Source organism: Drosophila albomicans, chromosome 3 (assembly GCF_009650485.2).
Source record: "Drosophila albomicans strain 15112-1751.03 chromosome 3, ASM965048v2, whole genome shotgun sequence".
Classification (NCBI taxonomy): Eukaryota; Metazoa; Arthropoda; class Insecta; order Diptera; family Drosophilidae; genus Drosophila; species Drosophila albomicans.
In genome coordinates this window covers 48,475,596-48,496,768 of record NC_047629.2, presented here as the reverse complement: position 1 = coordinate 48,496,768, position 21,173 = coordinate 48,475,596, and the positions used below count along the sequence as shown (strand labels likewise).

At 35.5% G+C, this 21,173-nt stretch overlaps 2 protein-coding genes and 1 long non-coding RNA gene across 3 annotated transcripts; all 3 read right to left on the bottom strand.

The window, feature by feature from the left end:
• Positions 1-3,013: 3,013 nt before the first annotated feature.
• On the bottom strand, positions 3,014-3,717 carry LOC117572030 (uncharacterized). Its single transcript, XM_034254580.1, has 2 exons — positions 3,706-3,717; positions 3,014-3,634 (listed from the first exon to the last, which is right to left on the bottom strand). The coding sequence occupies exons 1-2, from the start codon at positions 3,715-3,717 to the stop codon at positions 3,014-3,016; spliced, it is 633 nt and encodes a 210-aa protein (XP_034110471.1).
• A 5,308-nt stretch (positions 3,718-9,025) lies between these two features.
• LOC117568972 (cuticle protein 38) lies at positions 9,026-9,927 on the bottom strand. The gene is made up of 2 exons (XM_034249929.2): positions 9,868-9,927; positions 9,026-9,795 (listed from the first exon to the last, which is right to left on the bottom strand). The coding sequence occupies exons 1-2, from the start codon at positions 9,877-9,879 to the stop codon at positions 9,385-9,387; spliced, it is 423 nt and encodes a 140-aa protein (XP_034105820.1). The 5' UTR covers positions 9,880-9,927; the 3' UTR covers positions 9,026-9,384.
• Positions 9,928-17,348: 7,421 nt separating this feature from the next.
• LOC117569582 (uncharacterized) lies at positions 17,349-18,727 on the bottom strand. The gene is made up of 3 exons (XR_004572268.2): positions 18,428-18,727; positions 17,762-17,836; positions 17,349-17,678 (listed from the first exon to the last, which is right to left on the bottom strand). It is a non-coding gene; the product is annotated as an uncharacterized LOC117569582 (long non-coding RNA).
• Between the last annotated feature and the right edge of the window lie 2,446 nt (positions 18,728-21,173).

The window sequence follows — 21,173 nt, the reverse complement described above, 5'->3', positions numbered from 1 at the left end:
GTTTTTACTATTTATTTCTTGCACTGATTTAATCTCTTAATAAATCCAAATACATATATTTGTATACACAACTAATTTGCTTTGAAACACAACTGTTTCAGCTGTTTCCGCTTCTTTGTTGTGATATCAACAATGCAACGAAATGTTATCCTGTCAACAATGCTAAGCCTGACTTTAAGTGCGCTTATTAACACCAAAATGATTAGCAGATTTTAATATCTGCTTCCTGCTTTATGAAGCAACGGCAACGCGACTAGTGTATACCCTGGAAATGGTTGTGAAGTGAAACTTTAAATTAGATATGATATTTTGCTAAGTTAATTAGCTAACCAAAATGAGATAAAGAATTCATTAATGATATGAAATATGTCATGTTATTAACAATATCTTAATAATCATATAAAAGTCAAGCTAAGTTTAAATTCCCGCTTAAGCTCGTGTTCTCTGTGTTTTACAGGGTATCAAAAACAATATCAAATATGCGTTGATGTTTGCTTTGCTTCTGCTGCGGCCTCAGCTGCCGTTGTTGCTTCTGCTTCTGCTGCTGTTGGCGGCATTCAATTTTTGGCTTTCAGCTGAGCTGAGCTTGTTGTTGACTCTCTGACGACATGGCTGTTGGCCAAAAGCCTTAAGTTAACTTATTCATTCTGCTTCTGTTTTACCGTATAATGTTGTTGTTGTTGCGGTTGTGCCTCTCTTGGGTTTTTTGTATTTCTTTTGGTTTTGTTATGTCGCTTTAATTTGATGCCGTCGTCGACTGCAGCTCTGGCATTTGTTATTGTTATTGCTGTGCTTTTTTTTATTGTTGCTGTTGTTGTTGTTGTTGTTATCTTGTGACTCTGTTTATTTATCTGTGCTAAGTTGTTGCCTTTTTTTGTTGTCATGAGCTGCTTTGCCATTTACTGCTGTTGTTTCTGCAACTGCTGTTGTTGTTGTTGTTGTTGCTGCTGCTGCTGCCTCTGACGTTGACGCTGACGTTGACGCTGTTGCTTTAGCTGTTGAGCAGCGCCTATTGATAATACATATTTAGTTTGCCTTGCATATAAATCAATGTTGGTCATTTCGATTGGCATCCAAACTATGCACAACGCGGCGGTCAAATAGTCTGTCAGGGTCGCCGCCAAGGGGGTTCAAAAGCTGATTGATCGCCCCTATACGCCCCAATGGAACTGTCAAGCTATAAATAACTAAATTCCTAAAATAGCAAATTTGACTTCAAGAACTTAAATAAATAAACAGTCAACTTAATTGTCATTTATATTAATCGGATTTAGTACGTTGCAGATTTGTATTTTTTAAATATTTAAGTATTTAATTTTGAAAATTTTAAAATATAATTATAAACGGTTTAATCTTTTTTTAAGTGACACTAAATAACTTCCTTACTAAAGATATATGTATATAACTTAGCATATTTAAATTTATTTATTTTTTTATATGAAAATTAAATATTTATATTTCTAAATTTAATTTGAACTACAATTTTTTTGTAATCTTTTATATTATATTGGTTAGATTTTTGTTTCAATAGAAGCAATATATGGTATATTTTGAATGCAGTAGTATACCAAAATACCAAAAATGCATTTTGACAGATTTAAGTATATTTTGGTATATCAACTCAATATATTTTGACAATAATTCGGTATGTTTCAGTATGTTTCCGGTACATTTTGGTATAATTTAGTATTTTGTCGGTATATTAATTTACTATATTTTAACGAAAAAACATTTCGGTATAATTCAGTATTTCTGGTATTTTAATTTACCTTGTTTTACCAGAAGTATATGTCGGTATATTTTAGTGTATTGTCGATATATTAAATTACCACATTTTAACGAAAACACATATCGGTATATGTCAGTATTATGTCGATATATTAATTTAGTATATTTATATGAAAACTTTGAGAAGAGTGTCTCAAAATCTTACTTTTCAACTAAATCCCTTTTTAATCTATATTAATTCACTTGAAACATAAGCAAAATGTTTACATACTGCAAATATTTGCTTAATATTGAAACGCTTCATTGGATTCCCCTTTAAAAAGGGACGCTTCTGTCCAGTGTTAAAAAACAACACAGAGAAGTAAAAAACTGGCAACGACTACAACAATGTCGACACCTTGCAAGCATTTAAACATTTAAACATTTGAGCAGTTGAGCAGTATTGAGTATTTGGGCTTATTAAACACAAAATCGTCTGTCATGTGACACCAGCAACGAATACCAATTGACGCAGGCAGCGACGTCAACTGCGTCTGCAACTGCGACGTCAACAGCGATCACGACTGCGACTGCGACTGCAAGTTGAAAGCAGAGCTCATTGACTGGCTAATAAGTTGGGGTATTAATGTTGTTTAGGAACTTAATAGAGATGACTACCTGGCTCGTAGCCGCCGCTAACGTAGCCCGAAAGCACCAAACCCAAAGAGATGCGATGACCTCCTAACGACGACGATACAACTATAATAAATATGTATATATTCAGTTATAATTTGTGGTAATTGAGTCGTCGTTTGGCGCTCCGACTTAATGCAGAAACCGACTGCTGAAACTGCTGACCCATTTGATGGATTTGCTTAACACACCACTGACAGCTTCAATAGATTTCGCATTGAGGTTGGTCATTTGTTTGTGGCTTGTATTAGATTGCTTTTGGATCGCATCGGATCGATTGATCTGCCATTTGGCTATAGCTTTTCGATTATTTATCATCATTTTTGTATTGCGTCTGTCGTATGATTAATATTTATTGTATTTGGTTATTTGGTTGCCCACACTTGGCGACTATCTTTGTGTTGCATAATTTAAATCGTTGTCGATTCTTTAACATAAATTATGCCGCGGAAGATGATTGTATCAGAAAATGTTTTAAGCACGCACTTATCATTCATTCTTAATTAATTGCTAATTTGCGCCATGCTACGCTACGGTGATTAACATTGAAAATTAACACAATACTGATTATGCTGATGAAGAAGATGAAGACGAAGTTGATGGTGCTAGCTGATTACCAGGTGGTGTCGCATGGCAGTGGAACTTCAGCTTCCACAGCAGCGACTGGTGCTGCATAAGTTGCAATCGCAGTTGGAGGTGCGGCATGCACTGCGAATTTGGTGTGATACGGGTAAGGTGCTGGTGGTGGTGCAGCTAATCTGGTGACAAATGTGGCTGGCTGTGGTGCAGCTGAATAGTGAACAGCTGGAGGTGGGGGTGCTGCATAGTGAACAGCTGGCGGGGCAGCTGAGTAGTGAACAACTGGAGGTGGTGCAGCATAATGAACAGCTGGTGGTGGTGCAGCGTAGTGAACAGCGGGTGGAGGTGGTGCAGCATAGCTGACAGCAGCTGCTGGTGGTGGTGGTGCAGCAAAACCAGTATAAGTTGTAGTTGTGGTGGTGACTGGCGCACCCAGCGTATACTTGATAACGGGAGAAGGCGCTGCATAAGTGCTGACATGATGAGCGGGCGCAGCGTACTTCACATACGCATGTGGTGCAGGCGGTGGTGCAGCATACGCCACAGCAGGTGGCGCACTGTAAACAGCCTGTACAGCAACAGGAGCTGGTGGGGGAGCATGCAGGAACCCAGCAAAAGTGCAGGAACAGAAGCCCAGCAGCAGCAGCGAAAGTAACTGAAAAGTCATGCGGAAAACATCAATGAAATCAGTCAGAAAAATTCAGCACCTCTTCACTTTTTACTTACAACTCTAAACATTTTGTGTTGGATTTGTGGTGATAGGTATTTATGATTTCAGACTTTCTCGCGGAATGAATTGATTTGGTTAAGTAATGCCCGTATTTATAGCGTATTGCCGAAAAAAAAGTCAAACTCCATTACGGGAGCATTTCACGCAGCTTAAGGCCACCGCAGCCACGTTCAATCTACAAGCGAATCGTGAGGCAAATGCACGCGACACGTTTCGCAATTCATTGCAGAGACGCAAATAAACACACACTACTATTCGACTACTCCGATATCATATAATACCAACACCACCACAATCGCAATCGCAGTCAAAGTCAGTCGCAGTCCCTGAAGACTGTCTTGGGAAATTGGGTTAGAATATGCGGCATGACTTCGACTTGCCTCACATGCAATTGCATTGCGAACACGTAACACGTTCCACGCCTTATGTCTAAAGGCGCTTTGAACCATACTCGAAATAAATGTCAAAATATCATAACATACTCGTAAAACATTTACAAGCGAACGCCGCAAAGTATGCTTTAATTTTTTGTAATAAAACGTAGCATACAAAAGTATGCAATGAAAAAACGAAATATTCGTTATTAGTTGATTTACATACGCAGCATACAGCCAATTAAATTGTGCCACAAAAACCCACCACGTGCCACAAAATGTCAACAAAAACACGGATAAGTTGATGTTTGCTGGGAAATTAGCATAACGAAGTGGTCCCCAAAAAAATCAGAAATCAATATTAATGTACCTCATATATGATGTATGGCATTTGTATTGTTCGAATGCTTGAGTATGGCACATGCCACGGCACTTGAAGTTGTAAGCAAGTGAAGTGCCACTGGCAACAGAAGATGCTACCATCGCGTAATGCGCTCTAAATTGGCGCACGTGTTTCGCAAGTCGTCGCAAGTTCAGCCTGCTTGCCTCCTTACCTCCTACTCCAAGTTTCGCCTGTTGCTGCTACTGCTGCTCATGTGACTTACCTTTTGCTTCGGCTTCGAGTACAATGCGAGCATACACATGCCCCACACACTTGAGGCACGCGCAACGCACACGCTGCTGTTGCTTCTACTGCTGCTGAAAAATCTGTCACGCATTGTTGCCGTTTGATGTTGCTGCCCCCGTTCACATTCACATTCACATTGCTGCGTGTGGCAGTGACAGTTTATTATGCTGCAGGGCAAATGTTGCTCATACGCAATGTTGCCTGTCATTGAACCCGCATTTTGCAGCTCAACATCAACAAAAATAAAACAAGTGAAAAAGTTACAGACGAGTGGGCTCGACAGTAAGATACCCGATGCCCATTTTCTATAAAAACAAAACAGTCAGGTATTTTCAGTGAAATATACTGAATTAAAATACCAAAAATACTGAAATATACCGAAAAGTATATATGGCATATAGTTTTATTATTATACTGTAAACTTACTAATCTAATATACCAAAAAAATATACTGAAATGTATATTTAGTATATCGATACACTATTATTAAAATACTGAAATATACTAAATTGTTTATTTGGTATATCGATATACTATTATTGAAATATACCGAAATTTTTATTATATATCTATATATACTACATATATAGATATGTGTATATCTATATACTACAATTATATTAAAATTATACCATCAAGTACACAATATTCTCCGATTCTTATTTCTTGAATAGCTTCCAAAATTTGTATTTGATCGCAGCCAATTTTTATCAAAACATTTTCAGAAGCGGAAGTAAATAAACTTGATCTACATTAATCAACAAAACAATTTTTTATTAATTGTATTTCTTTTTCTTGAAGATCGGGGTGTTCATATGGACAAATTTATATCATGTCATGTATTCTGTCACCACAAAATTATAATACCCTTCTATTCTGTTGATTGCGGGTATTAAAACATGTGCGCTTTTCTTTCCCGGCTTAAAGTCGACAAAAAGCTGCTAACAATGATAATAACAATATTCAAAACATAACATGTATTGTATAGCCAACGGTTGTATCTTTTCAAAGCGAGTTCAGCTATTTTCATTATACTTTTCGTTTTGAAAAATTGTTAGAATATGTACAAAGCATCTATAAATAAATGGCTTACAATACAGCTACCCCATTTGAGCTGTCTTTCCAGGATATATATTCAGCTAAAGTCAATGCTCTCCACAAGGTCAAAGCTAACTCCCAACTACGTGCAATGTGCAACGTGCAACGTGCATTTCCTGCGGCCAGGATCAGCTTGCATCCGAGTTGAGTTCGTTAACCGAAAGGGAACTTTAATTAAGCTGCACACTTGTTATGCCATGCGATGACAACGTGATGTTGGCCTGGCGAAATCAATTCAATGCCCTTTTAATTGCAAAGTGCAATCAACAGAGCAAAAAGCCCTTGTGTGGGTGTGTGTGTGTGTGTGTGATGTTTGTTGTTGAAATGTGTCCTGGACAACGTTGAGGTCCTTGCCCTGTGTGACCAATGGCTTGTTAATAATGCTTGGGCACGTCCCAGCTGCTAAATGCAAATGTGTAGCAAACTTAACATAAATAATTAAATGCAAATACTATTGCATACTTTTAAGATGCGAATTTAACTCAAAACTGCAGCAAAAAGCACTCAAAACTCAAGTACTCAGCAGCCAGCTGAGTCTCAAGCAACTGGCAGCAGGTGTTTCAATTGCAGCTCGTGGCCTCACGGTGTGGGAAACCAAGCTGCCAACCGACGGGAGGTAACTGTGCCATGAGAGCACAACCATCTCCCCTTCCTCTCCCCCCTTCGGAGTAATGTACTAAGTGCATTGTGGCAGAGACAATGATTTGCTTGAATGAATATTCAATGCAAGCGCAAAACATAAATTGCAAGCAAGTAGGAAGCAACCCACATTTTGTCTATACTCTCCATCTCTCTCTCTCACTCACATAATTTGCCTATTCCGTCTGCAAGGTCGTTGCCAAATTGTGGTTCGGCGGCCTTTTGTTAAACGCATCAGTGTGTAACTAATCCATACACAGTTTGGATGGACAATCGACGGGTGTCAACGTTGTTGTTAATAACCCCCTAAAAAGCGACTTCAACTAATCATAATAATAGACTTTATGATCGTTGATGGACGGGGCATAATTTATGCCAATAATGTATCTTGTATTTGGTTTCTTGGCCATTATTGTTGTACATTTGTTCGCATTGACTAAGGTCGTCGTTCATTTGTTCGTTCGTGCTCATGCTTATACCACAATGCCCAATTCTATGCCATAGACAAAAATCCTCAAGTGAATCGCATTCAGTTTGCCAACATCAAAATTTTAATAACCCAAAACTTGCAAAGCCACAAAAAAGCAAAACAAATTAAGTGACACATTTTTTTTTCAGCAATCTGCTCCAATTTCTCAATCAAGAAAACATTCAGTCGCTCAGACCTGGACTTGGCTTAATAAATAATTATTTTCAAATTGCACCACTCGACGCACTTTCGTCTGCAGCCACCTGTCAGCCACTCACAACATCTCAGCGCACCTCACTTCAGCTCCTCGACAAGTTTCCCCTTCGACAACATTTGTCAACGGGCATAATTGCCAGGCGTTGGCATTTGAATTGAATTTGTTCAAGGAAAATTTCAACACTTTTACATGTTGCACTGATAATAAAAACATTTCATAACTGAATTAGCGATTCGACAGAACTGAGCTGAGCACAAAAACAAAAATATGACAGGCGATTCGGGCAGCGCAAATTTATGGCATAATTATGGTCGAGATTATACAAATCTATTTTACACTGTGCAAAATTGATAGCCACAATAAACAAAATATGATAGTAATATGATAAAAATGTAAAACTTGAAATAGGTAAGCGATAGGGAAAAAAGGATTAAGCTTAGACATATTTATAAACTGTAGAAGAAAACAAAAAGAAACTTAGCATATTTATGGCATAATTATGGCTCACATTATACAAATCTATTATTTATAATCTATTATCTATAAATCTTGAAATAGGCAAAATAGAAGAAAAGGAAGGATTAAGTAATGGTAACCGAAACAAAAAGTTGACTTAGCAAATTTATGACATAATTATTTTCAAGATTATACAAATATATTTTACACTGTGCAAAATTGATGGCCACAATAATCGACATAAGGTTGTAATATGAAAAATAGGAAAAAAAACGATTAGACTTAGACATATTTATAAACTGTAAGAGAAACCAAAAATTGACTTAGCAAATTTATGACATAATTATGTTCAAGACTATACAAATATATGTATTTTACACTGTTGGAAATTGACCAAAAGAGTTAAAATATAAGTGAATTAATAAAAGGTCTTTTGGTCATCTTCATAAGCTGTAAAAAAAGACCAAAAGTGACTTAGGAAGTGTGTGGCATTATTATGGTCAAGATTATACAAATCTAGTATGCAACATTCACTAAAGCAATAAAAGCAAAAAAAATATGAAATAAATTTAAATTGTGCACTAGTTAAGAGGTAGGTAAAATAAAAAATACGACTTTTCATGGTCCTATTTATAAACTGCAAAAGGAAACAAAAAGTGACTTAGTAAAAACGAAATAATAATATAATGAAAATAATTAAAAAAAAAATATTATAATAATAAAATCTTATTCTAAGATATTTACTCTTATAATCATAAAATTAACTTTTAGGTATTTTAGTTTTATTAAAATAGAATAGAATTCTAAGATATTTCATTTACGTTTTTTACTCGATAGTTATAATAATCAAAATGTTGAATATGTTACCCAGTATTTTAAGATCTTTAATGTTCGTTCTTTACTATATTATTATGAATAGCATTTTATAATAAGACCATATCATTACTAAATATTTCATTCAGTTTTTTGATTAGATATCTAATAGATTATCATATGTTGTAGATATATTTTATTTTGAATTTAGTTTCTTAATAATTTGTATAATTTGAATGGATTTATTTCTTAGTTAAGTTTCTTAATATTTGTTTTATTTTTATTTGAATTTAGTTTGCTTATCTGTAAATGCATCAAAGCACATTTTACTTACACCTTGTTGATTACATATTTAAGTAATGTTGAAAAGAATTTTGCATTGATTTATATTTTTAATTATTCAATATTTGAATTCATTTCTAGATTAGATTTCTACTTGATTATATTTTTAGGTCGTTACTATTTATTTTTTTTATTATTTGAATTTAGTTAATTTATCTTTAAATTCATCAAAGCACATTGTTCTTGCACCTTGATGCTTGAATATTTTAAATTCTTATCTCCCAGTGTACAAAATGAAAAGAATGTTGCATTGTTTTAGTTTTTTGAGTTGTATATTTTTTTTCAAATCGTTTATTTACTTAAGTGGAAACCACGAGCATTGCACAATAACAAAAAGTAATAATTAACAGCATTGACTTGATCTCTTGCTCATTCGTTCATAGCTCTCACACTATCTCTATCTCTCTCTCGCTCTCGCTCACGCTCTCAGCCAGTGTCTCTGTCTCTGTTGTAATTTTGAACACGACTGCGAGTTCTGCACTTTGACAGCGGCAAAATGTCGAACATGTTGTACTGAGTTTTAAATCTCACACTATCCGCGATGGGAAAATGTAGATGTTGTTGTTGATGTTGTTGTGTTGTTCGTGTCAAGGATGTTGCTGGATGGTCGTCAACTGATCGTTAGAGTTAATACTCCGCTTAGTGCAGATAACCATGGCCATAGCCGGCGTATCCCAGACCGTAGCTGCCGTAGCTGCCATAGCCGCCATAGGCACCATGTCCGTGGTAGGTGGAGGTGGTGTGCAGAGCGGGGGCGGCAACCACAGCGGGGGCGTGGTAGACAGCGGGAGCAGCATGGACCACAGGGTAGGCCTTGGTGGCAACCTTGTAGGTGTTGGCATAAGAGGTGGCCAATGGAGCAATGGTCTTCACAATGGGAGCGTGCACAATAGGAGCAGCGTAGCTCTTGATGATGGGAGCATGCGAGATCACAGCTGGAGCAGCATAGGCGGGAGCCAGAGCGGCACCATAGCCCAGGCCATAGCCATGGCTGTAGGGAGCGATGACGCCAGCATTGGCAACGGCGCAGAGAGCGGACAGGACAGCGATCTAAGTGGATGATAGAATAGCAATCGATTAGTGTGGTGTCAAGTTTGTCGCCTAAGTCTTTTGTATCCTTACCAGCTTGAACATTTTGGTGTTTTTTTTTGGGTTTGCTTGACTACTTCTTGCTTGAAGAGTTGAGTGTGTTATGTTTTAACAAGCGCAGCGCGTGGCATATTTATACCAAAAACTCAAAAGCGCTGAGAAATATTCTGACAGACAATGCGCCAAGCGAAACGAACAAGAGCAACAACAACAACACCAACAACAAGAGCAGCGAGTGCGAGCGGCTTAGCGAACTGCGAATCAAAAGCGTGAACGCCCTGCCCTGTCCACGACTTCGTCGGCCGACTTCAGTCTCAAACTTCGGCAAAAAAGTCGAAGCCGACTTCGCTAGTTGTGAGAATGAACATGCAGAGCTTTGGAGATCGCAATCGCGATCGATCTTGATGCAGTGCCACAGAAATCAGTCACGCGCCTTCTTGTTGTTGTTGTTGTGGTTGTTGTTGCAGTTTTTCCCAGAAAACGAGAAAATCGAGAAAACTCTTCGATCGCTGGCAATGATCAATTCAATTAGTTGGCTTGTTCGCACCCAAGTGAGTTGTCAGCAGACTTCGACTTCCACTGGGAGCCAAATCGAGTTACTGTGCCGGAAATCAAAGGCTAAAGCCGTTGCATGACTTTTCCATTGTTGCATGCAGCCAACATATTACACTTTGCTGTTCTATTCGTAGTTGGTTTCTTAGCGTAATTCGTGTGGTTTACTTAAAGCGCAATTAACTTGCTGAGCTCTTGGGGCGTCAACCTGCCACACACATTAGACTAAATATCATTGGGCAACAGCAGCACAAAATATGTTTAGTTTCTAGCTCCCACATTTACAGATTCCTTTCTAAAAAAAAAAGAAAAAAACAAAAAAAACATACACGCACGTGATTATCAATCAGCATTTGAACTGATTGACAGCGCACTCGACGATCTCTCTGTAGGTGTAGAAAATGCACAACACTTCGCCAGCAAATGCAAATCCCAAGTCCAAATCCCATTCAAATCGCGACGCACATGAAAAATCGAGCTGCTTAATAACTGACAACAAATTGAGAGTGTGGAGTCCAGTTTAGTGTCCAGCTGGCGCTGTTCGGAGTGGTCACTGGTAGTAGTTAGCATTTGCTTGCCACTTTGTTGCTGCTTTGCTCGACGTTTTCACATTAATTTTTGCTTTAACTGATTTCTTATCGGTTGGCACGGCGTACGCGGCGTATGCGTAACTTGCAATTCATTGGAAAATCAATTCGCATCGCAAATGCAAATAAATTACAAAAATAAACAACTACGATTGTGAGGGATGCTGCATTGCAGCCGGGTTGATACCCTGTACTTTTTTGGAGTGTTATTATCTGTGATATATTCTAGAATAGTATTACTTATAATATTATGATTGCAATTTGTTTGTTATGAATTGTGGGAGCATTGTGTAGTTAGCATAATATTGCAGTACTATTTATACTATACACTATACACTATTGAAACTTAGTTTGAGTGATTTATGGTGCACAATGAATACGAATTGGATCAGAAGATTTATTAAATTTGATGAAAAGTCGAGTTTATGTCAAAGTTTATTCCAAATTCACCTATTTAAATTGAAGTGATAAACTAATTAAATGTTGAACACATATTATTTTAGTTGTGCTGTGTTAATTATATATACTTTGAATAAGATGAATAAGCATAAGATAAAATATTATAAACGACAATATTTGAATTAAGATTTCTTATTTTAGTGGCTAAATGAATAGTGTTGTAGTATTTGAAAAATTAATGAGCTTATATAATTTTTAATCTGTTGATAATTCAACATATTATGATGAATTTAGTATACATATGTTTATCAAATCAATTTAAGGTTAAAAGATTTCTTTCTAAGTGTGTGAAGGTTTGTTTCCATACTTCTTAGAATAGTTAAGGGATACCATTTTAAATAATATTAAGTATTTAATTCAGGACTTAAATGATAATGATTAATGATTAAATTCAAAGCGTTATTACTTAAATAATTCCATCCAAAAGTTGAGATTCTTTGAGCAGTACAGCAACAACATTTCATACGAATGACTTTATTGTGCTTTGATTTATTTTACAAATGAAGAGTTAAGAGTATAATTATCTATCTAAATAATGACTTATTTTTAGCAAGCTCTATTTATGCAATTTATGTTTACTGAGTATCGCATTCATATTTGAGCACTCGTTTTAATGGCCTGCCAGATTTCTTAATAGCCATTCTTAATTTTTTTGCCCGTTTGCCGCTCTCCTTGCTCTCCCCTCCCTTCCATCTTTTGGGCTGACCACGCCTTATCACTATCGACTGGCAATCTGCTTAAGCAGCTGGGAAAACAGCGGCAAAAGCTGTTCGCTGGTAGCATAATCAATGCAACAATCGTAGCAACAAATACGCGTATTTTGTTATTGCTGTTGCTGTTAAGCTTGCTTGTTGTGTTGTTTGTTGTGTGTTGTGTTGTGTGTTGTGATAAAAGGCGATTATACAATCGGTCGGGCGTAGGCCTGATGCTGACATGAAACCTTGACTGACGGCAGCTGCTGGAGAGCTCTTGAGAGTTTTAGTTTTAGTTTTTTTCTTTTTTGATTCTGCACACACAAAGCGCGCTTAAACTTTATGGCGCATAAATCAATCGAGAAAAGAAACAAAAAGTTTGCTACTACTATTCAGTTGGTGGACAATTCTTTTTTTTTTTTTTGGCGGCAACGGAAATCTACATATTAACAACGTCAGTAAACAGCGTCAAACCCTTCACCGGACACCTCGATTCGAGTCGATTCTGTGTGACAGCAATTTGCATGTGTTGCGGCTTTATCGATATGCAAAATAGCATCGAAATCAAGCGATTTTGATTGACACAAAACAGGATCCGAATTGCGTGACCCACCCACCACAGCAATCGCCACAGCAGTCGCCACAGCAGTTACCACTTCCACAGACACAACAAGTAAGAAAGCTAGAGTAGAGTGTGCTCGACTGTGAAATACCACAATACACATTGTGAATAAAAGCAAGCAGTATTCATTTTAAAATATACCAAATAAATATAACACTAAAACAAATTGCTAATAAAAGCAAAAGAGTGCGGTATAAAAATACCGAATTCATATACCGCAAAAATACTAAAATATACCTATGGTATATTGATTCAAAAGCAAAATATACCACATTGCTAATAAAAGCAAAAGAGTGCGGTATAAATATACCGAATTCATATACCGCAAAAATAATAAAATATACCTACGGTATATTGATTCAAAATATTGATACCAAATTCAAAATATACTGCAGCGTGCAAATTATACCAGATTGTAAATAAAAGCAAAACATTGCTGTATTTTTTTTAAATATCGCAAAAAAACTTTAACAAAATATACTAATAATATATCAAATGTAATATTTAGTATATTAATAAAGTACATTCAAAATATACCATAGAGTGCAAACTATACCATAGATGGCAAAATATGCCATAGAGTGCAAAATATACCAGATTGTTAGCCAAATATAGTGCTATCGTAAAAAACATTATATCTATATAGTCTCTGAGATCTAGGCGTTCATGCAGACCGACAGACAGACAGACGGATATATCTATATCGTCTCGATTGTTGCGCTGATCAATAATACATATTCTTTATGAGGTCGGAGATGCCTTCTTCTGCTTGTTACATACATTTCCTTCCGACACAATATTATAATACCCTTCTACCCTATGGGTAGCGGGTATAAAAAGACCACTTCCACCTCTTGTGGCCAGTCATTGTGGCTGTAATTGCATTTTAATGGTTTCGTGGCTGGTGCAATTGGGCAATGCGAGCCAGAGCTTGCCACATTGCTGCATGCCGCATGCTGCATGCACCGCACAATTGGAAATTGGCCACAAATGCAACACAAATCATTCAAACTTCAAATTAATAGCTAAGTTTTGTTTTTGTATGATTTATTTTCGGGCGTATGATTTATACATTTTTGGCGAAAATTTGATTTTGATATTTGCAGAAAATTTCACAACTCCTTTGTGGCGAAATGAAATGAGAAATGTGTGGGGGAATGCGCTTGTCTAATTAGCGTAAAGTGTGCAAGTTATTAAATTAAGATTTAATTTGTGTGTGTTGCTTTGCATACCATAATTATATGGTGCGCAACAGTGACGCGGCCAACGAGTGCGCCAATTAAGTATACCACATGTTGGACGCGGTCAAGGTCGCTTAATGTCGTGCACATTACAGCGACAACGGCAACGTAAACAACAACAACAACAACAACAACAAGAGCGATGACAACAACTAATAATAATAATACCAACAGCAACAGCAATAGCAACTGAAAACTGTAACAATGGCAAGACAATTGAAAAAAATTACTAGAATACCTTCAATTCAGTGCAAAATAAAGCAAGCAACTGCGACGAGCACACACGAGTTTACTCGTAATATGGCAAAGAGTAAGAAATAAATGGACTTGGCTTATAATTAATGACGTCGAAATACCCTTTGCTTTGGCACTTACAAATATGTATAAAGCATTTGTATGCTAAAGTCCAACGTTGTCTTAGAAAGTCTTAGTTTGCTTTCATTTTCAGCTCAGTTTCATTTAATTGATAATTTAGAATTAGATTGCTATATCATCGGAGTTGTAAATGGCATAAATTAGTCAATCACTTAATCTTTTGTAATATTCTACTCTATAAAATATTGCTAAAGTCGCAAATGATTTACACATCTTACTACATATCAACATAAAAACATGCATACGCTGCTATGATTCATCAAATGACATTCATCTAAATATATCTTAAGGACTGAAAGTGTAAGATGTCTAGCTTAAGTAGTAGATAGTAAAATGTATGTATATCAGTAGATAGTAAAGACTTCTAGATTTATTCTGCCATTTTAACTTATTTTCCTTGCTTGTACTTAGCTTGTCAGGAAATTGCTTTCAACTTAACAAATCGGTTTTTACTTTAAGCTGATATTCGTTGTTAACTTAAAGCGGATGGTAGTGAGATTTTGTGTTTCGTCCTAAACTTGTAGGATATATCTGAGTGAAAGAATGATATGTCTAGCTAAACATATAAGTAATCTATAGTATTATATTCTAATTTGATTCTGGATTTTTACTTGTACTTAATTTTCCTTCTGCTGCTCGGTTGCTTCTATCATTTTATGATTCATCTTTAATATATCTGTTATATGTAGCTTAAAATGTTAGACGTGATATAGTGTAGAATAAAATAAGCGTATATACTTGTAGTATAGTAGTAGTATAAGAGACTTCTTAATAAGTTTTCAGTAAGCTTAATTTGAATCCCCTTTTTCTTGCTTCAACTGAGAGACTTATGCATTTCTAGCGTAAGTTACTTATATTCAGCTTACTCACTTAAGAACACTTTACAGAAGTCTTCGTCACAACAAAAGGCTTTAATTATAAACTCTGTTAAGTGTACAAAAGTAATAATCTACATTCAAGTTTCATATCTGTCACGAAAACTAAAATACTCCAATATAAAAAGGGCATAGCTATGGAGTAGCTGTCGTTCCATTAATGAAATTAAAACGACCTCCTGCTGGCGCTCTGCAGCTGTCAGCGACAATTAGGTAGCGAGCAAGCAAGTCTCACCTTCGACTTGGCCGCGAGTTCGCAATTTGTCTTTGAGGTTTATCCCAAGCTGTTTTTATTTTTTAGTCAATCTGCCTGGGCCAACGCCTGTTTGCCATTTATATTCTTATTTCTGTGTTTGATCAGACCGTTGAGGACATTGCGCAATTACGCTTTTGCCAGCTGACAACAAAAGCACGTAGCATAAATAGTTGTTCTGATTGTTGTTGTTCCGAATTTTGGTATACTCTCTAATTGTTGTTGTTTGGCCATGCATGTTAACTTTTGAAGCTGAGATTATTTGACAGATTCAATGAGCGAAGTTTGCCGTTTGCCAATGCAAATTGCAGAATTCGCTTCATAATTAAGTAGTTTAACAGACGCCTGCCACTAAAATCTGTACACACGCACCGCAGACCAATTTGTGTACCGGCAACAACAATAACAACAACAACTTAAACAACAACACCTAACGGCAGCAACAAGCATAACAACGCCCCTAACTTAAGCTCGTAAATTAAAAATGGCAAACACCCCAACGGCAGATTGTAGTTTATTCACATACTCTTTATAGTGAAGTGGAGTCTAAGATCTTTATGTTCAACATTGTTGTGTTTAATGGTGTGAAATACTTAAGTGAGCTACCAAACTATAATTGAAGTCAGGTTGCCTTTTATGGCTTATACTTATAAAAAAAAGAAATAAATATATATATTATTCAAGATTTATGTTAGAGAAATAAGAAAATTAAATTTCGAATAAATATTGAAGTAAAAATAGATAAGGTAATAAGTACTCCAAGGAATTAAATACAATAATTTTTAGCGTTGAGCAAATGGCCTCTAATTTTATACAACGTTCAAAATTGTTGTATTTATGGCTGTGAAGTACTTAAGAGAGCTAGGAATCTTTAATTGAAAGCAACCTGTTTTTGTAGTTTAAGAAATACGAATAAAAAACAAATAAATGCATTCACTATTTCAGATTAAACAAAGAAAGAAACTAAAATTTCTAATTGATTTTAAGGCAAAAAACTAATACTAATCTAAATTCAAAATTGATTCAATATTGTATTTATTGCCTTGCTAGAGATCTTACAACATTTAATTAAACTTTTGCTGCTTTTTAAAGCAACACTTGAGATTAATGGCAATGAAGAAAACTACATTTTTAAATTATTATTAAACAAACTTTAAGTTAGAGACAATTTATTAAATTAAGCTTAGACTGATTATTTATTACTAACTACTTAAAATGAAATAATGTTGCTTTTTATGGCTAGACTGCTAAAAAATAAAATGAATTCACTTTTTAGATTAAGATGAGACAGAGAAAGAATGAAACTTAAATTCCGAATTAATATAATATAAAGATAAGAAATAAATTGACCATATTTTAAATTATAGACAATTCATTCAATTAAGCTTAAAGTTATTGCTAAAAATATTAACTTTTTAGATTAACATCGAAGGAAGTAAGAAATTGTAATTTCGAATTGTTATTAAGAAAAGTGTGTTCATATATTAACATGTTAAATTAGCTACACTTTTTTCACTTAAGCATTAATGAGGCTTACTATTTATTGCTAAATACTATTACTATTTTAAATTGATGTTTAATAAATATTTAAATTAAGAATTATAATCAAGGTAAAGTTATAAAAATGTATTAGGTGAATGTTACATAAGAGACAATTTATTTAATGAAGCTATGTTACTTATTATTCATTGTTGAACACATTCACTATTCAAGATAATTATCAAAGAAAGCAAGAATTTAAATTGCGAAATATTATTAAGATAGGTACTTATACTTAAATCAATTGTTTATTGTATCTACTGTGACATTTATCAAATTAAACAACTTTCATCTAACTTAAATTCCCGAATAAAGTGTATCTAATCATTCGCTCCATAAAATTTAAACGTATTTTTTTGTCTGTCTAATTTCGTAGTTGTCTGTCACCAAATTGTATGCAAATTGTTCGAACGCATTTTTTATGCACACACCAGCGTCATGTGATTTATTTGCTCTATCGAGTCCCACACGTCCTGAGCTTAACTGAGCTGAGTTGTTGATTCGCTGCTGCTTTAGTTTTTAGTTTGACGATTATTGCCTTTTAATTGACTACAAGCAATTGCCTCCCACTCCGCACTCCGCACTTTGCTCATTCTAATCCATCAAATGCAGGCGACTTTCACTTTTTGTTGTTGTTCGAAGTTATGTTCTAATTGCGATTGAATTTGTGTGAATATCGCTCAATGTGTGTGCTAGATCGAATACCCATGATTTGGTTGCGGGATTACTCACCCTGAACTTGGTGTATTGTTTAATGGTCGATCGACTTGCTCATTATAAGATATTGCAAACACCTGCCAAGACACACTGCGAGAAATCAACGCTTCATAAATATGCAACTTTTTATACCCGCTTCCCTAAGGGTAGAAGGGTAACTGTGTGCCTCCAGGAAATGTAGGTAAAAATAACAAGCTAGATTTTTGTATATACAATAATATCTGTATTCTTTATAATTCCTGAAAAATAAGTTGCGATCAGATGGAAATTTCACTACGAGACTTAGTTGCTTTGGCTAACAATCTGGTATATTCCGTACTGTGTGTTGAATTGATATAGTAAATATAACAAATATATTTTTAGTATATTTTATACTAGTTCGGTATATTTTAAAATGTATACCGCACTGTTTTGATTTTATTCACAATGTGATACATTTTGATAATCTGGTATATTTTGACTCTATGGTACATTTTTGAATGTAGTACATCAATATACCAAATATACCGTTTGGTATATTTATATTTGGTTTGGTACCAAATATACCGTTTGGTTTATTGATGTGGTATATTTTAATATGATAATTTGGTATATTTTGAATTGAATACGCACTGTTTTGTTTTATTCAAAACAAATAGCAAGTATCTCACAGTCGAGCACACTCTACTGTAGCTTTCTTACCTTCTACACTATTCTCATAATTTTTGTCATTTCTCGTAGTGTAGTTTTTGTCACGTCCACCGCAGCAGACGGATGAAACAAGAACAAAAAACGTAACGATAAAAAGTCAATTAGACTTAATGATAGCTTCAGCTAAACTACTACACATTAAATATATGTAGTACGTTGATTGAACCGAATTGAACTGAGCTATGGAAATAGACGGATCCGGTTTAAGGGGGCAAAACGACTCAAAACTGCTGTAATCAAGGAAGTTGCTAAGCTTAAAAAAATATAGACAAACAAAAACATGGCCAACTGCTGTTGTTGAGAAAAGTTTGGTAAGCATAAATATCGACAAAAAGTTGCACTGTATTTTTCTGTTTAATGCTGATCATTAAAATTAATAAGACAATCAGTGGCAGAAAACGGTGTAACGCCCATTTCGAAACTATTCCAGAACTGTCCGAAAAAGTCGCATTTACATTTACGACTGCAAGTGATTATTGAATGAGCGTTAAACGCGGCGTATGAGCAATGCCGTCTAAATATAATCGCATAATGAGTACCAATCTGACTTGGACAACAGCTAAGCACGACACTCGAATCGGCCTGAAACTGTGCGATTTCCAACGCTAATTAAGCCGCATGTTGCGTGGAAATGACGAACGTCGAGCCCCCCCTCTGGAGTCCCAGCGGAGTTGCGGACTTGTTGCCAACTTCTATTAATTAAACTATTAACCACACACGTAATACAACTGTCGATCCGTCAATACTCGTTGGCTGCAGCCAATTAACGAAATTCATGCATTCTGATTGTGCCTTTGGCAGTGGCGAAAAATGCATTCGCTGAATGAGTGATAGAGAGAGAGAGAGTGAAGAGAGAAAGAGACGACTGCGATTCTCATGATGTGAATGAGTGCAATGAGCAATGAGCAGTGGGTTAAATTATCGCTCTATCAGTCATTAGTGCAACGCGTGATGCGCTTTTCAGTGTGGGTTTAGTATGCAGCAAGTTTTTATACATAAGAAAATTTATTGCTTCATTTTATTTTTCTTTATATGTTTTGTTTAGCTTTAAAATTGCTTAAAATATTATGATCTAAGCTTAGATAGATATGATAAGAAATTTTCTAATACGATTGTTATTTATGAAAAAAATATATAAAGTGTAAATAATTGATAATTTAAATGAATACAGTTATTATTTGTATTTTATTTTGCACAGTATTATCACATTATATACAAAAGTACAAAGCTAATAATCTTTATCGTTTTTGTAGAATATTTGGTCTTTAAAAGCTAAAATTTTCTAACATTATAAAAATAAGTTTTTTTTTTAACAATTTTTTTCAATTATAAGAGCATGGTCGCAGTATCAAATGAATATTTATTCTTAAAAGAAAGTTTCTTTGTGTCTTAAGTTTTAACGATCTGTTTCTTATTTATAAGAACTTGGTCATTATTCATGTGGTAATTATCAAATATTGAAATGGACTTGGCTTTTCTTAGTTACAAGTTTACATAGCCTCCACGCATTCTTAGACCAAAATTTTGATTTTAGAACGCACACTTTGTGATTTGAGAACATTTTTGCTATTTCTGTAGAAAATCAAATCTTTAAATCTGCTTATAAAATTTGTAACTAAATTTACATTTATTCATGCCACTGTACTTCCTTAACAATCAAAAAATACCACTTACAATGCCATGCAAGTCATATCCGACAACTAAAATGAGATTAACCCAACTGAAGTCAACGCTCCAAATTCAAGACTTTTAACAAAATTGTTAACATATTACTGCAAGTAATTCCCAAGACAGTTTATGGCCATGTAAGAGATAAAGTTCTGCACAAAGTGGTTGGCTTTAAAACAATTTAATTAACTCTAGCAAAGAAAACTGCAATGATTTTGTCTTTCTAGGGTTAAGCTGAAACAAAAGCTTAAGCGTAGCTTACAAAAGCTCAAACAAAAGTTAAACTTTCAACCCCGCCTAAAAGTATGCAACATAATTTGTGAACCAATTGTAATGCAAAAAGTTATGAATGACAGCGAAATGACCTTAGTGGCAGAGCGTACCGAAAAATGCAAGTGGGTCAAGTAGGCAAACATACAGCTGTAAGCAAGGCCAATTATAAACTTATAAGACCCACAATTAACACCTCATTAAATGGGGCGCTTCAGTGCAATGAGATTTTCAGCTTATAGCTAGAGCATATCTGAGGGCAATTACAGATGTTTTTCTTCTTTTTTCGGGTGAAGTGTTTATGGTGGCCATAACTCGTTTCTTAATTATAATGTTGAGACGGCTGTCAGCGTGTTTGTTTGCGTGCCTTTAATTGAATTAGGCTGAAAAGGTCAACCACAAAAGCTGAAAAATCAGTGTGCCATGGAATATGCGAAGCGGGAAATACGACAAGCGAATGTCTGTCTGTCTGTCTCGGTATTTATGCTAATGCGAATTGTGCTGACTTCATTGTCTGGCAACTGGCAACTGGAGCGTTGCAATGGCCATTGAAGTTTGTGGCAAGTACAGAGCCAAACCATTAGCATTGCTTGTACTCAAGTAAAATGCAGCTGATTTATGGCTACAAGTGGGTCAGCTATTGGGTGGGTGTGAATGTAGGCGGTACACACACTGCGTGGAGACAGGAGCTAAAGCTAAAACTAAAGAAAACAAAAACCCCACACTCAAGTAAATATATGCCATATGAAAGAGTCTAAGTTTTGACTGTGTGTTCGTTGGGTTTTGCCTTGGCTGGAAC